Here is a 16360-nt window from a genome sequence, read left to right as displayed (position 1 = left end):
AAGTTTTCTGGTGGATTCTTTAGGGTTTTCTGTATATAAAATCATGTCATCTGCAAATAGTGACAGTTCACTTCTTCCTTTCCAATTTGGATCCCTTTTCTTTCTTTCTCTTGCCTGACTGCTCTGCTAGGACTTCCAATACTATGTTAAATAGGAGTGGTGACAGTGGGCATCCTTGTCTGGTTCCTGTTCTTAGAGGAATAGCTTTCAGTTTTTCACCATCGAGGATGATATTAGCTGTGGGTTTCTCATATATGGTCTTTATTATGTTGAGGTACTTTCCTTCTATACCCATTTTATTCAGAGTTTTTGTCATAAATGGATGCTGTATCTTGTCAAATGCTTTCTCTGCATCTATTGAGATGATCATGTGATTTTTATTCTTCATTTTATTAATGTGGTGTATCACGTTGATTGATTTGCGAATGTTAAACCATCCTGGCATACCTGGAATAAATCCCACTTGATCATGGTGTATAATCTTTTTAACGTATTGTTGTATGTGATTTGCTAGTATTTTGTCGAGGATTTTTGCATTGATGTTCATCAGTGATATTGGTCTGTAATTTTCTTTTTTTGTGTTGTCCTTGTCTGGTTTTGGTATCAGGGTAATGTCAGCTTCATAGAATGAGTTAGGGAGCTTCCCTCACTCCTCAATTTTTGGGGAGAGTTTGAGAAGGATAGGTATTAAGTCTTCTTTGAGTGTTTGGTAGAATTCACCACGGAAGCCGTCTGGTCCTGGACTTTTATTTTTGGGGAGGTTTTTGATGACTATTTCAATTTCCTTACTGGTGATTGGTCTATTCAAATTCTCTACTTCTTCTTGATCCAGTTTTGGAAGGTTGTATGATTCTAAGAATTGATCCATTTCTTCCACATTGTCAAATTGGTTGCCATATAGCTTTTCATAGTATTCTCTTATAATCTTTTGTATTTCTGAGGTGTCTGTTGTCATTTCTCCTCTTTCATTTCTGATTTTACTTATTTGTGCCTTCTCTCTTTTTTTCTTGGTGAGTCTAGCTAAAGGTTTGTCAATTTTGCTGATCTTTTCAAAGAACCAGCTCTTGGTTTTATTAATTTTTTCTATTGTTTTTTTGGTCTCTATTTCATTTATTTCTGCTCTGACTTTTATTATTTCCCTTCTTCTACTGATTTTGGGCTTTGTTTGTTCTTCTTTTTCCAGTTCATTTAGGTGCATTGTTAGATTGTTTATTTGAGATTTTTCTTGTTTGTTGAGATAGGCCTGTATTGCTATAAACTTCCCTCTTAGAACCGCTTTTGCTGTATCCCATAAATTCTGGCATGTAGTATTTTCATTTTCATTTGTCTCCAGGTATTTTTTGATTTCTTCATTGACCCAGTCATTGTTCAGTAGCATTTTGTTTAATCTCCACGTATTTGTGGCTTTTCTGATTTTCTTCCTATAGTTGATTTCTAGTTTCATATCGTTGTGGTCAGAAAAGATGCTTGGTATTATTTCAATCTTCTTCAATTTATGGAGACTTGTTTTGTGGCCTAATATGTGATGAATTGTGGAGAATGTTCCATGTGCATTTGAAAACAACGTGTATTCTTTGGTTTTTGGATGGAATGCTCTGTATATATCTCCTAGGTCCATCTGTTCTAGTGTGTCATTTAAGGCCAATGTTTCCTTATTGATCTTCTGTTTGGATGATCTATCTGTTGGTGTAAGTGGAGTGTTAAAGTCCCCTACTATTATTGTGTTACTGTCTATTTCTGTTTTTATGTCTGTTAATAATTGCTTTATATATTTAGGTGCACCTACATTGGGTGCGTAGATATTTACAAGTGTTATATCCTCTTGTTGGATTGTTCCCTTGATCATTATGTAATGCCCTTGTCTCTTTTTACAGTTTTTGTTTTAAAGTCTATTTTGTCTGATATGAGTACTGCTACCCCAGCTTTCTTTTCATTGCCATTTGCGTGGAGTATCTTTTTCCATCCCTTCACTTTCAGTTTGTGAGTGTCTTTAGGTCTGAAGTGTGTCTCTTGTATGCAGCATATATATGGGTCTTGTTTTTTTATCCAGTCACCCACCCTATGCCTTTTAATTGGAGCATTTAGTCCATTGACATTTAAAGTAGCTATTGATAAGTATGTACTTACTGCCATTTTTTAACTTTTTTTTCCTCAGTGTTTTAGTAGTCCTTCTCTGTTCCTTCCTTCTTCCATACAGAATTGATGGTCTCTTTAGTTTGACCTCTGTCTGAAAGCTCTACTCTTTAACTCCCCTCCTCCCTCCTTTTATGTTTTTGATATCATATCTAACCTCTTTTTTGTGCATTTGTATCCATTACCCTCTTATCATGGAAATAGATAATTTTTCCTATTTGTGGTCTTCTCCTTTCCCCTTAAATCAGTCCCTTTAACATTTCTTGTAGCACTGGTTTCTTGGTGACAAACTCCTTTAATTTTTGCTTGTCTGGGAAATTTTTTATCTCTCCTTCCATTTTGAATGATAACCTTGCTGGGTAGAGTATTCTTGGCTGTAAGTTTTTTCTTTATAGCACTTTAAATATATCATGCCATTCTCTTCTAGCCTGTAAGGTTTCTGCTGAGAAGTCAGCTGATAGCCTTATGGGGTTTCCTTTGTATGTAACTTGTCTTTCTCTTGCGGCTTTTAGGATTCTCTCTTTATCTTTAATTCTGGACATTTTGATTATGATGTGTCTTGGTGTGGACCTCTTTGGGTTTACCTTGTTTGGGGCTCTCTGTGCTTCCTGTACCTGGATGTCTGTTTCCTTCCTTAGGTTAGGGAAGTTTTCATCTATTATTTCTTGAAATAGATTCTCTGCCCCTTTGTCTCACTCTTCTCCTTCTGGAACACCTATAACATGGATGTTAGTGCGCTTGATGTTGTCCCAGAGGTCCCTTAGACTGTCCTCACTCTTTTTAATTCTTTTCTCTTTTACCTGTTCAGCTTGGGTAATTACTTCTAGTCTTTCGTCCAGCTCACAGATCCGTTCTTCTGTATCCTCTACTCTGCTTTTGAGTCCCTCTAGTGAATTTTTCATTTCCAGTATTGTATTCTTCATTTCTGATTGGTTCTTTTTTATATCTTCCATTTCTTTGTTGACATTCTCACTGAGTTCATCTATTCTTCTCCCCACATCAGTGAGCATCCTTAACAGTCTTTGTTTGAACTCTCTGTCAGGTAGGTTGCTCATTTCTGTTTCACTTAGTTCCTTTTCTGGGGTTTTGTCCTGTTCCCTTACTTGGAATGTATTCCTTTGCCTCCTCATTTTGCCTCTTTCCCTGTGCTTGTGTCTATGTATTAGGTAGGTCAGCTATGTCTCCTGCTCTTGGATAGGTGACCTTATGTAAGTGATGGCTTAGGAGGCCTGTAGTGTGCTTCCCTCAGTTCTCATTGTTCCAGGGGTGACCCCTATGTGGGCTACGTGTGTCCTTCTGTTGTGGCCTGTTTGCTCTCCCTGTTGGCACCCAGGGAGGCCAAGTTATGCTCCTGGCCAGCTGTTGTAATGCTCAGCTGCTTGTAGTTGTTGTGGGCCCTTCAGTCTCTTTATCAGGTGTGGGGAGCCCCAGCACAGTTGGCTGCAAGTTCTAATACCACATTTGTGTTGCAGTATTTCTTTTAAGTGAGTAGGCCCCCCGCGTGGCAGGTTGTTAGGCTCAGGGCCTTACAACTGCTAAAAGCCTCCAGTCTTTAGATCTCTTGTCAGCTCTCTGAGGATTGCAGCTGGGTGGGGCTGGCCTCAGGCATGGGAGCACCCAATTGTTTCAGGCTTTGGAAGGTGGGGCAAACCCCCTATGTGGGTCTTTGAGGAGCACAAGTCTTCTGCAGCTGACAAGCCCTGCCGCTCACAGGTCCACACACACAGTCAACACAGTCCTGCCCCGTGTGCGCGACCCGACCTCCCGAAGTGGCCCCAGTGTCTCCATGGCGGGAGCCCCACACACTCCACCACCACCCCACACTCTCCACCCGCTCCTTGTGCACGCCCTGCCCCACTGAAGTCGGCTCAGTTGCCAGGCTGCAGAGAATCCAGTCACCAATCTATGCAGGCCCACAAGTTGCCTGAGGGCTTGTTGTTGGGTGGGGCCAGTCTCTAGGGTGGGCCACCTGCCCTGGCTGAGCTGGATTAAATCGGTGATCTAGCGGGTCAGGCACACCCTGGGCTAGCAGGCCTCAGGGAGAACTCCAATGGCGTCTGTGTCAGCACACCCACACCAGGCCAGACAAATGGCCACCGCCAACGTCCCCGTCCCTGGAGAGGTCTCACCTCTCACCGAGATGCACTCAGGGCCTATCAGGTGAGTCTCTTTTCACCAAAGCACTGTGCACTTTTCTTTCTGGTGATTTTAGGTTGCTTTCTGAAACAGGTGAGTTTGCACATGGGCCCTTTAAGAGCCGGTTTTAATTTCCTTGTGAACCAGCTTTTCTGGGGGTATTCCCCAATGTTTTAGTAGCAGACAAAGTCAGATATTATGCCACTCGCCTCGATTGTGCTGGGTCCACAAAATGCCCACAGCGGGGGCGCTCCCCAGCTCAGGGGCCCGCTCCTCCAGGGAGGGCTGCGTACCTTTGGGCTGTTCCCGGGCGGCTGTGAGGCGCTGTAGCTTGTGAAGGCAGCGTTTTTCGTCTCCAGAAGGGAGTTTCTGCCTCTTCTACCTCAGTTAGGATTGTCCGTTGTTGCAGGAGTTCCTCTTATCCAGTTTTCAGTTCTGTATCAGGGGTAATTTTTCCACGAGTAGTCGTAAATTGGCTGTGTCCGCGGGAGGAGGTGAGTTCAGAGTCTGCCTACACTGCCATCTTGACTTCCTCCTGTTATGTTTAATTTTAAATCTTCAATTCTGTTAGTTTTTTTCTATGTTCCTTTTTTCCTCCTTTCTTGCCTTCTTTTGAAATGATCAAGATTTTTTTATTATTCTATTATCCCTCTATTAGCTTGTTACTTGTATTCTTTTATTATTCTTTTAGTGGTTACCATACAGATTATCACGTCTCTGACATATTACAATCTACTTTAGTTATTTTACCGTTTTTCAGATAATGCAAGAATACTTCAACATTTTAACTCCATGTATGCCCCATCCCACCTCTGTGCTATTATTGTCAAGTATTTTATTTCTACACATATTTTAAGCTTCATAAGACACTACTGCTGCTACTGCTTCTCATTCCTTCCCGAGTTGTTGTGCTTCCATCTTGTATCGTTACTTCCTTAATATTTCTTTTAGTGCAGCTCTGCTGACAATGAATTCTCTCAACTTCTATTTGAATGAAAATGCCTTTATTTCACTTTTACTTTTAAGGATATTTTCACTGGGTATAGAATTTAAGTTTGGCAGTTATTATCTTTCAGCCATCTTTGAAAATGCCATCCCACTGTCTTTTTCCTTCCATTGTCTACACTGAAAAGTCAGTTGTATGTCTTACCAATGCTCTCTTGAAGGTAACATATCTTCTCTCCTTTTTTAAATATTTAGTCTTTTTATTATAACGTGGCTGCTGTGGTTTTTACTTATCTTTATCCTGCCGAGGGCTCATAGAACTTCTTGTATCTGTAGCTTGGTATTTTTCATCAGTTTTGGAAATTCTCAGCCAGTTTGTAAACACTGCTTCTGTCCCACTCCTCTTTCCTCTTATTCTGGAACTAGAATTACACATGTGCAGCAGTTGTATCTTATTACATAATGTCTTGCACACTCTGTTCTGTATTATCTATCTTTATTCTCCCTTCACGTTAACTGGGTATTTTCTAATGATTTATCTTCCATTTTACTAATCCTATCATCTGTTGTTCATTTTTCTTCCAACTGTATTAAGGTATATCTGACAAATAAAAATTGTAAATATTTAAGGTATATAACATGAGGACTTAGTATATGTATACGTTGTGAAATGATTACCACAATTAAGTTAATTAACACTTTCATCACCTCGCACTGTTACCCTTTTTTGGGTGGGGGGAGGTGAGAACACTTATGATTGACTCTTTTAGCAAATTTCATATATAATACAGTATTATTAACTATAGTCACCATGCTGTACATTAGATTCCCAGAACTTATTCCTCTTATAACTGGAATTTTGTATACTTTGACCGTCTCCCCATTTGCCTCACCCCCTAGCCCCTGGTAACCACCATTCTACTCTGTTTCTGTGTTTGATCTCTTTTTTTGTTGTTTGTTTTAGATTCCATAAATAAGTGATACCATGCAGTATTTGTCTTTCTCCATTTGGCTTATTTCACTTACCCTAATGCCCTCTGTGTTCATCCATGTTGTCACAAATGGCAGGACTTCCTTCTCTTTTAATGGCTAAATAATATTCCACTGTGTATATAAACCACATTTTCTTTATTCATTTATCCATCAATGGACACTTAGGTTGTTTCCATATCTTGGCTATTGGGAATAATGCTGCAATGAACATGGGAGTGCAGATATCTCTTCAAGATACTGATTTAATTTCCTCTGGATATATACCCAGTAGTGGGATTGCTGGATCATACGGTAGTTCCAATTTTAATTTTTTGAGGAACCTCCATACTGTTTTCCATAATGGCTGTACCAACTTACATTCCCACCAACAGGGCTCCCTTTTCTTTACTCCCTCGCCAACACTTATCTCTTGTCTTTTTGATAACAGCCATCTGACCAGGTATGAGATGATATTTCATTGTGGTTTTGATTTGTATTTCCCTGATGACTAGTGATATTGAGCATCTTTTCATGCACCTGTTGGCCATTTGTATGTCTTCTTTGGAAAAAGTCTATTCAGGTCCTTTGCCCATTTTTAAATTGGGTTATTCAGTTTTTTGCTATTGAGTTGTAGGAGTTCCTTACATATTTTGGGTGTTAATCCCTTATAAGATATATGGTTTGCACATATTTTCTCCCTTTCAGTAGGTTGCCTTTTCATTTTGTTGATGGTTTCTTTTGCTGTGCAGAAGCTTTTTAGTTTGATGTAGTCCTACCTGTTTATTTTTGCATTTGTTGCCTGTGTCCTAGCATCTGTTAAGTCTAATCAACTATTGTATTTTTCAGTTCAAGAATTTCTATTTGATTCTTTTTTATAGATCTAATTCCTGATGTAATTTTTCATCTTTTTCTCTATTATCTTGAACATATTAAATATAGTTTTTAAAGTCCCTGTCAAATAATTCCAATATTTGGATCATTTGTAAGTCTGCTGCTGTTGTCTATTTCTTCTCTTGGTTTTTGTCATTCTTCTATAAACCTATAGGGTTCTGGTTCATCTCATAGTTCTCCAGAGAGAATTTAATTTTCTTCTGGCAGGCAAGACTAGGTTTTAGGCTTTTGTAAAGCTAGCGTATTCTTGGTATGCCTTTATTTATAGTGTTTAGCCCTTCAGGAGTTTCAGCTGAAAGCCTGGGGTGTTTACCAAGGGCTCTCCCTGTTGGTAGGTCTTAAACTCCCACCTGTGTCTCCCCAGCAAACGATAAGCTACTGAAATCTCTGCTCACTTCTTTAGCATTCAAGAAGCTGTTTTCTGCTTGACATCTTGAAATATTACCCAGCATACATGCCACTTAGGAATAGACAAACATCTGTTGAGGAAATTGCTCACAGCATTTTGGGCTCACTTCTCTGAAGTTATTCCTCCAGGCTTTCAAGTCCTGTTGGAAATGGTTGCTCCTGACACCTTAAAACAGTTGCTTTTTAATATTTTTATCATTTTTATATTAATAATAAATGTATAATATATAACTTTTTATACTTTATATTATTTTTATATATTATAAAATATATTTTTATTATATTTTTATAATTAGATCTTATGCTAATTCTTGGTGGTAAAGTTTGTCTGATATAAGCTATTTCGTCATAGCCAGAGATGCAAGTTCTCTGGGCCGTTTCTTTGTTTGTTTTTTTTTGTTTGTTTATTTATTTTTTTTTGTGCGGATGATCAGCCCTGAGCTAACATCTGATACCAATCCTCCTCTTTTTGCTGAGGAGGATTGGCCCTGAGCTAACATCTGTGCCCATCTTCCTCTACTTGATATGGGACACCGCCACAGCATGGCTCGACAAGCAGTGCGTCGGTGCACGCCCAGAATCCAAACTGGCAAACCCCGGGCCACTGCAGCAGAGCACACACACTTAACTGCTTGTACCATAGGGCCGGCCCCTGCGCCGTTTTTTCAAAAGGTGTAACTATTGAAATAGATGATAGTTGCCACAGTGATCCTTTAAAAACTTAGATCAGATCACATTAAAATCATTCTTTTCTTAAAGTCATTCAATGGCTTCTTATTTCAATCAGAGTTAAATACAAAGTCCCTTCCAGGGCCCTACATGGTCAGATGCTCCATTACCTCTCTTACGTCATCTTCCACACTTGGAGATTAGCCACACTCGACTCCTGGTGTTCTTCCAACAGGTCAGGTACCATCCTGTCTTGGGACCTTTGCTGGCCCCAAGAGAATAACTTTTCCCCCCAGAGTTTATCTTCCTCACCTCCTTCAAGTCTTTGTTCAAATATTACCCCCTCAATTAAACCTATTCTGACCACCCTATGTAAAACTGTAAATTATCCTCTCCCCAGACCTCTTGATCTACCTTATCCTGTTCTATTTTGTTGTTGTTTCTATTGTACTTTCACCTTCTATATAGTAAATAATGGGCTTATTTATTATATTTAATGTTTCTTGGCTGTATTCTCTCACTAGAATGTAAGCTCCACAAGGGCAGGGATCTTTCTTTTGTTGAGGGATGGACCCTAAGCCCAAGTACCTGGAACAATGCCTGGCACAGAACAGACACTCAATTCATATGTGGCAACTGAATGAATGAACTGACTTCTTGGGTGACTCTGAAAGAAAATCATCAAGTATTTACTGAAGACTCAATATGTGGCAAAAACTGGTGTAGGTACTGTAGGGACACAAAAGTGAATAAGACATTACTGGCCTGAAAGAACCATAAAGTTGGCCTATTGGAAAATAGGCAGGCAAATGTTCATGTAGGCCAACATGCAAAACAAATGTCTTTTGTTTGAATTAAAATTCATATTTTTATTTTATGCTGCCTGTTGATTACAGAAGTTATTTATAGTATATGGAAATTCATAGAAAGGAAATATCCAAGGAGAAGTTCATGAACATTTAACCTCATGAACTTCTATAGACTGAACTTGCAAAGCTGCTAACAAGTCAATTTTGACGGCTACCAACAACGTCGCTAAAGGTTTTACTTAGTAATTTTAGTTTTTGTTGTTTGTTTGGAGGTGTTCTGTTGACTCCATTATTCCATAAGTGCCAAATCATAGAAGTGATGAATGTACTGGAAGAAGAAACTATGATTATGATAAAAATAAAAATAAGAAAGGTTTAAAAAATGTTAAACTGGGAAGGAAATAATTGTTGCACATAGGTAAAGGATGAAACATTTGATAGTCTGAAGGACAAGTAGCAAATAACGTGTAATGTTACAGATGTTATGTTTACACCAGCAGTTCTCAACTGGGGGTGGATTTTGTCACCCTACAGACATTTGGCAGTGTCTGGAGACACTGTTGATCACCACAACCTGGGGGGTGCTAGTGGCATCTAGTGAGTAAAGGTTATGGATGCTGCCAAACATCATACAACAGCACAGGACAGACCCCCACAACAAAGAATTATCTGGTCCAAAATGTTAATACTGTCACTATTGAAAACCCTAGTTTAGATAATATCAACAAAAGACAAGAAAACATAATGACAAAATGGAAAACTTTTGACTGTATGGCTCAAGAATCTTTACCATTAACTTTGGGAAAATTACTTGAGGAAACAGCTAAAAATGTACTGGGGAACTTAAATGCTAGACATATGCGTTATGTCACACACTATATATGGTTCTCTTGGTATAATGTCCCCATGAATCTGTAATGCATGAAAGTAAAGGATGAGGCAGTTAAGTGTAGATACCAGAGCTGCTAGGAAATTCTTCATAATCTTGTAGACATCATTAAAAGTGCAATTACTTGGCTCAACATATTTTTCAATGTCTCTTTTTAAAAAACAAAATTCTGATGAAACATTAGAAATGTGGAAGTGAGAATGCAGATATTAAAGTTTCAAAGGACAAACTCATACTCCAAATAGGTGGAAATGCACCTTGCTGCTATAAACTCTCTTAGTCATCAAGGACTTAAGAATAAATCAACTTAAGAGTAGTTTTGGAACCCAAACTGTTGGCATATAGATAAGTTTCTGTAGTGGGATATTACAGACACACAGGATTCATGAAAAAATTAATTAGGAACTAAGGCTAGAAAGGAAAGTTAGGGCAAGATGGTAAAGGGTTCAACGTCAAGCTAAGGAGTTCACCCTTTAGTCTGTGGGTAATGAGGAGTCATTGTTTTTGAAGGGAGTGATGTGATTAGAGGCCAAGGTTTTAGGCTTTTATCGCAGTGTTGAAGGATTTCAAAGGCTAGAATCTCAAAGCAAGACGAGTTTGCAGGTGACTGTGATGACGATCATGAGACATGACGAGGGCCTATCCCAGGGTCCTGGGATAATAAAGGTATGTATATATTGAACACAACATCCACTAAGTTTATAAAATAATCAAAGCTTAGAAGAAGCATTAACAAAACAAAGACAATTAAATCAATGGAAAGAAAGGAAGTTAAATACTCAATGCGCTAACAAGACATGTGGTTGGACAAGAGATGAGCTAGCTCACCTTTGCATTTCTCCTGAAGTGGTACCACAGTGCATGTCTCCTTAGTCTTCTTCATCCTAAAATTATAGATTATCATAAAATCACTTTTATATAAATCCAGGGTAAGTAATTTTTAAAAATACAATACGAGACAAGAAGCACACTTTCAGTGAAACTCACTTGTTGAAGGACATCACATGGAAATTAAATAAACATTCAAGAAAGAAAACTCCTTCCATCATAACTAACCCAATCAGAAGCAGATATGAACCAACTCAATATCACGGTTTTTGCTAATAAATTTTACCAGTGGATGAGAATTATGACTAACTTTTCCCATCTTTATATTCACTTATCTTTATCTTAACTCTCATTAATCACGATTCAGGGGATGCTGAGTGGAAGGGAATCAAGATTAGATTAACAGGGTAGAGCTGGATATGCCAGATACCAACTACCACTTATTTGTGTACTTTTTACCTATTAATCACCACAATCTGAATTTTGTCATAATTAACTTTTGTTCCTACTAGAATAAACCTAGATAATAAGTAGGTTATTATAGGAAATATGTCATGATTGAATCTGCTGTGGGTGAGATAATCCATAAGAACTCCAAATTTTGTGTAACTATATTAAACTTTAGCAGTCTGTGGAACTTTTAAATGCTCTTCACCTCTGGATTACTATTTTCAGTTATATTACCAAAGTGTGCCTTGAGAGTCACTGAAAATTCTGATTATCATTAAAGGAATTTGAGAAAACACGAGGCTTTTATCAGTTTTAAAATCAAATATTCATATGAGGAAAAAAAAGGGGAGTAAGGGATTGGACACAAGACAGACAGAAGTGAGTACTTCCCTGCTTTGCCCAGGCTGTTCTTTCACAGGGCGCTGTGCAATATGCAGAGGAGAATAAAATATTTGCAGGCAACTCGACATGTTCTCACTGGAATGGCTAAAATAAAGACACTTCCGTCAAAGACAGGGAACAGAACTAACATTTACGTTTGCCAAGCACTTCATAAACGTCATGGCACTTAGCCACCACTCTTCCACTTTATCTATGAGGAACACTTGTCATCACACAAATATAATATATTCAAATTAGCCTTCATTGACTCAAGTCAATGTAAAATGTTGAGGAATCATTTCACAAATAGCCAAATTGCAAATGAAAAAAATAAACTGAAATGGGGTGAAAACAGTAGGAAATAAAATGAAGACTTAAAATTTAGAAGCAGAATGGGCGAATTCAGGGGGGTGCTTTCAGGGCTTCCAATTTCTTTAAGATGATCACATGCATGGAAAGAAGGGTAACAAGATGGGTCTGTACTGATACAGGTCTATTGCCAGGGGCAGCCCTGCACACTCTTACCCGCCCCCCCCCCCAAAGGGCACTGTGACTCCCGATGAAACTGACACGAGCTAGCCGAGCATAAGGGATACAGGTGTCTTGGTAATGATGGAAACTCACTGTCCTTAAGCAAGTTTTATATTCTTGTTTCCAATGGTCCCTCTTCCTTCTACATCCCTACCATCCCTCCTCTTGAACTGTCACCATCTCCTCTACTAGCAACTCACTCTCTCCTCCCATCTCTGATTCTGCCTTATTTCATTGTCATCTCACTTCAGAAAGAATAATTTTGCTTTTTATATTTTTATAGCTTGGCAATCTGTCCTCGGATAATATGAAAAATGATAGGAAAGGCTTTAAGTGTGTTATTGTTCATCGTGGTGTTATTTACAAAATTGAAAAAGTCAAAGCAACTTAAAAGTCCACTTAAAAAAACTGAACTTTTTACTTTTTTTACTTAATGTAGACAGTAAAGACTGTTTGAAGATTATGTAGTGACAGGAAAAAATGTATATATGTGATATTAAGTAAAAAAAGGCAGAATAAAAAATTGTAAGTACACTAAAATAAAAATCCATGAAAATGAAGAAGGATAGTAGAGAACACCCAACAATAAAAATGGGTATGTTAGGATGGGTAACTATCAAAGAATTGTTTTTCTTTTTTCTACCAAACTTACTGCAAAGTTCTTAGTTATTTTCATAATTTAGATAAAAACTATTCACAACTTTTCATTTTTAGTATGTTTTAGTTCTCTACTTATATTATCAGAATTCATTTTAAGAGTAATTAGCAAGAACAATAATACTAGTGGAAAACTCAAGAAATACATTCTGAAATTCTAATACCTGTGTGCTATATATGACTTGAAAGCCCTTTATGGCAGGAGATAGTATAAAAATATAAATTCTCTCCTAAAGAGAGTTGCAACTCAGACTGCTATAAATGGTTCATCTTTTTTTAGGCAAAGAGAACAAGTACTAGACATTTGACAAATATCTGATGAATAAATAAATAAACCAAAGTAGAAACCAAATAAAATACAAGACTGTCTTACTAACTAATTTATAGAGCTCTTTAGAGAAAGGGGTTTTCTTCTAATGGTATGTCAGCCAGTCTGATTTATAGTAGGAAAGGTATTTATAATAATGTTTTTAAACGCCAGTATTCAAAGTCAGTGGGGTTTGTCTGGCTGACAAACTCATTTCTGAGAGTCAATGCAGGGTCTTCATTAGACTGACATCTCATTTAGAATCTCCCCTCACACTACTTCAGTCAAGCTAGAAATGAAACACAGGTTCTATATTTGGGGTAACAAAACCCATTAATATTGCAGAAAGTTCATTTATTTTTATTTATAAAAATTCCAATATTCTCATGGGCAATCTACACCATGGCAATAAAGATTTTTAAAAGGAAGTCCTTAAATCCTTTTCTTGCAATGTCACTTGAAAACTGAGAAAACTGCCTACTTGCCAAACTGAATAAAATCACTAACTTAGATTAAAAAAATTAAATCCTTTATGGAAAAAAATTAGTAGGCAAGAAAAAATTAGATTCCCTAGCCAGAAAAAACTCTACATTCAGTAATATTACTACAAATAAACACTCAACAGAAGCGAATTGCATGGAAATGATCTACCTGACTGGGGGCATCTCATGATCAGCATGCAGCAGTCTTTCATGAAGCTCTAGCGGAGTTGAACTTACATTTTTTTCGCAACTTTGCAATCCTGGTAAATATGGCATTTTGACACATTCTTTGAACTCTTTTAGACCAAATGCTGTGGTATATTCTAATTAAAAATAGCATCATAATTATCTGCATTATTTCTTGATTAAATATATATAACTTTTTTTACTACATACTAAAATGCATAATAAAATATAGTAAATCTGTCATTAAATAAAGAAAATTAAGCTACTATAATTTATCTAGCATCTTTCCCAAGAGAATAGCTTTAAATTCCTAGTACAGGGACTATAGGGAAGACTTGATTAAGGGGCTGATTAAGAATTAGAATAAGGAAAAGGACGGTGTCACAGATCTCCCACAGATGTCACTGTCCTCTGCCTTTATTATTTTATATAATGAGAATTCCCAGAATATTAAATACCTTCACATCGAAATAGAGTTTAAAAGCACTTTCAAGAGTCTTGTATTATCTGCTACTTTAAATCCACCTTCCTGTTTTATGTAAATAATTAAGAGGCATAAATACACGATCATCTGAGCTAGCAATGAGAGATAAAAGAATTCTATTTTAGGCATTGATTTTAATTTTCTCTCTGCAAAATTCCACACCAAATCTATGAGCAGCAACATTGAAGCATCAAGATTGCTGCTTCTACTGAGCTCACATATCATTGGACAAAGAGATTGTCAAATTATTTTTAAGACCTTCAAAATGAAGGCAGTAAATGGAAAGAGCAAATTAAGAGATTAAAGGGTTGGGTAATCTTTAAACTAAACATAGAGAATTGTTTTTAAGCTTCCTCTACTAAGCAAGTCTAGCACAGAAATAAAAATAGCATTTAACAGGACTGGAGTTACATTAAATACTCAAAATTCTATTTTGCAACCTTTGATTTTTCCTCTTTTGGAAAAAAAACAGTTTCTCTTGATCAAAAAACATATAGATCCTCTTTTCAATAATTAGATTTGTGGGTAGGGGGGCGATAAATTGGTGTCTTCTGAGTACCGTTAATGGGAATCTAGCGAAAAAGTTGAAAAAATATAGCAACACACTCAAAACCAGGAGTAATGATATGGTTGGGGAGTTTGAATTTTGCTATTTTCAAGAATTATATCTCCATTAATAAAGCTGAAGGCAGGGCCGGTCCCATGGCTTAGCGGTTAAGTGCGCACGCTCCGCTGCTGGTGGCCCAGGTTCGGATCCCGGGCGCGCTCCGACACACCGCTTCTCAGGCCATGCTGAGGCCGCGTCCCAAATACAGCAACTAGAAGGCTGTGCAACTATGACATACAACTATCTACTAGGGCTTTGGGGGAAAAAAATAAATAAATAAAAATTAAAAAAAAAAAATAAAGCTGAAGGCAGAACTCATGATAAACAGGAAATACAATTATAATTTGAAATTAAGGGAGAAAAGCTATTAATACACTCCTATACATGTCAAAAGTTCTCAAATTAGTCTCTATTGACCAACTATAGAAGATATTTTCCACATAAGTCACTCAAAAAATAAAGTTTTGGCTAGAATTATTAATACAAAAAGGTACTGTTAAAGATTTGGGTTTCTTAATATATAAAAACCAACTTTTAGGTATTTAAAAACAAAAACAATTTATGAAAAGTAGTATGATCCAACAGAGATAGTACTGAACTGATATCAAGAGAAGTAGTTCTTTAAAATTTCTCTCCTGAGTTACAGAATTACATTAAGTAAATTAATTTTAATTTGCTTCCATTTTTCTTTTCCATAAGCTTACGACATTATTCTTTCATAAATGTTAGAGAAATTATAAAATGTCTCTTGACGGCTTAATAAAATACACATAAATTCAAGGCACTATTTCTATATTTTCTTAAGTAAAATAAGAGTAAAAATGAAGTTACCTTTCCTCATCTTGTGTGTTGCTAAAACTGCTTTCCTCCAACTACTCGCAAAGAGAAAACGACTGTCAAGAGAATTTCTGGTGACATTAGAAGTCTCAAATTTGATTTCAGGAGATAGCACTGGCATTTTTTTTCCTTCTTTCAACGATGCTGGTGAAAGTGAGATGCTACTCCAGATTCAGGACACAAAATACAAAAAAAAAAGGTATTTCAGAGATAAATATTTTTTCTGATTTGTTTTCCATCATGCAGATTAAATGATAACATAGTTTTAAATGAAAAGTTTACCCATAACATGTAAAAACATATTCATGGGATTTTAAAGCAAGAGGCCTTTAAGAATATAGATTAAAATATAGTAAGAATCTTTTCTTTTAAATATTTTAATGAATTCTTTCAAATTCTAGGTTACAGATATTTGGCGATATAAAAAAATTTAAAGTCCAACAGCAAGTTATTATGTACAAGACAATAGAATGCTTAGGAATCTCTCAAAAATATTACCATTATACACCATGACCAAGTGGGATTTATCTCTGAGATAGATGCAAGCATGGTTAAACATACAAAAATTACAGTAGTCCTCCCTTACATGTGGTTTTTCTTTCTGTGGTTTCAGTTACCCGTGGTCAAACACGGTCCAAAAATATTAAGTGGAAAATTCCAGAAATAAACAATTCATAAGTTTTAAATTGCATGCTGTTCTGAGCAGCTTGATGAAATCTCACACCATCACACTCCATCTCACCCAGGACATGAATCAT

At 37.0% G+C, this 16360-nt stretch overlaps 1 protein-coding gene across 1 annotated transcript in view; it reads right to left on the bottom strand.

The window, feature by feature from the left end:
- Positions 1 to 16360, bottom strand: part of C31H8orf89 (chromosome 31 C8orf89 homolog) — a 51984-nt gene that overhangs the window by 10815 nt on the left and 24809 nt on the right. Inside the window, exons 2-5 of the mRNA XM_087420359.1 lie at positions 15597 to 15763; positions 13658 to 13811; positions 11470 to 11616; positions 10681 to 10736 (exon numbers count right to left, since the gene is read on the bottom strand). Of these exons, the coding sequence (XP_087276485.1) occupies positions 10681 to 10736; positions 11470 to 11616; positions 13658 to 13811; positions 15597 to 15723 (484 nt within the window). The 5' untranslated portion in view covers positions 15724 to 15763. The remainder of the gene's footprint in view (positions 1 to 10680; positions 10737 to 11469; positions 11617 to 13657; positions 13812 to 15596; positions 15764 to 16360) is intronic.

The sequence above is a fragment of the Ceratotherium simum genome, chromosome 31 (genome assembly GCF_057802395.1).
Source record: "Ceratotherium simum simum isolate JZ-2026a chromosome 31, ASM5780239v1, whole genome shotgun sequence".
NCBI classification, from domain to species: Eukaryota; Metazoa; Chordata; class Mammalia; order Perissodactyla; family Rhinocerotidae; genus Ceratotherium; species Ceratotherium simum.
The sequence above is the reverse complement of the archived record's forward strand: the minus strand, read 5'-3'. Positions and strand labels throughout refer to the sequence as shown.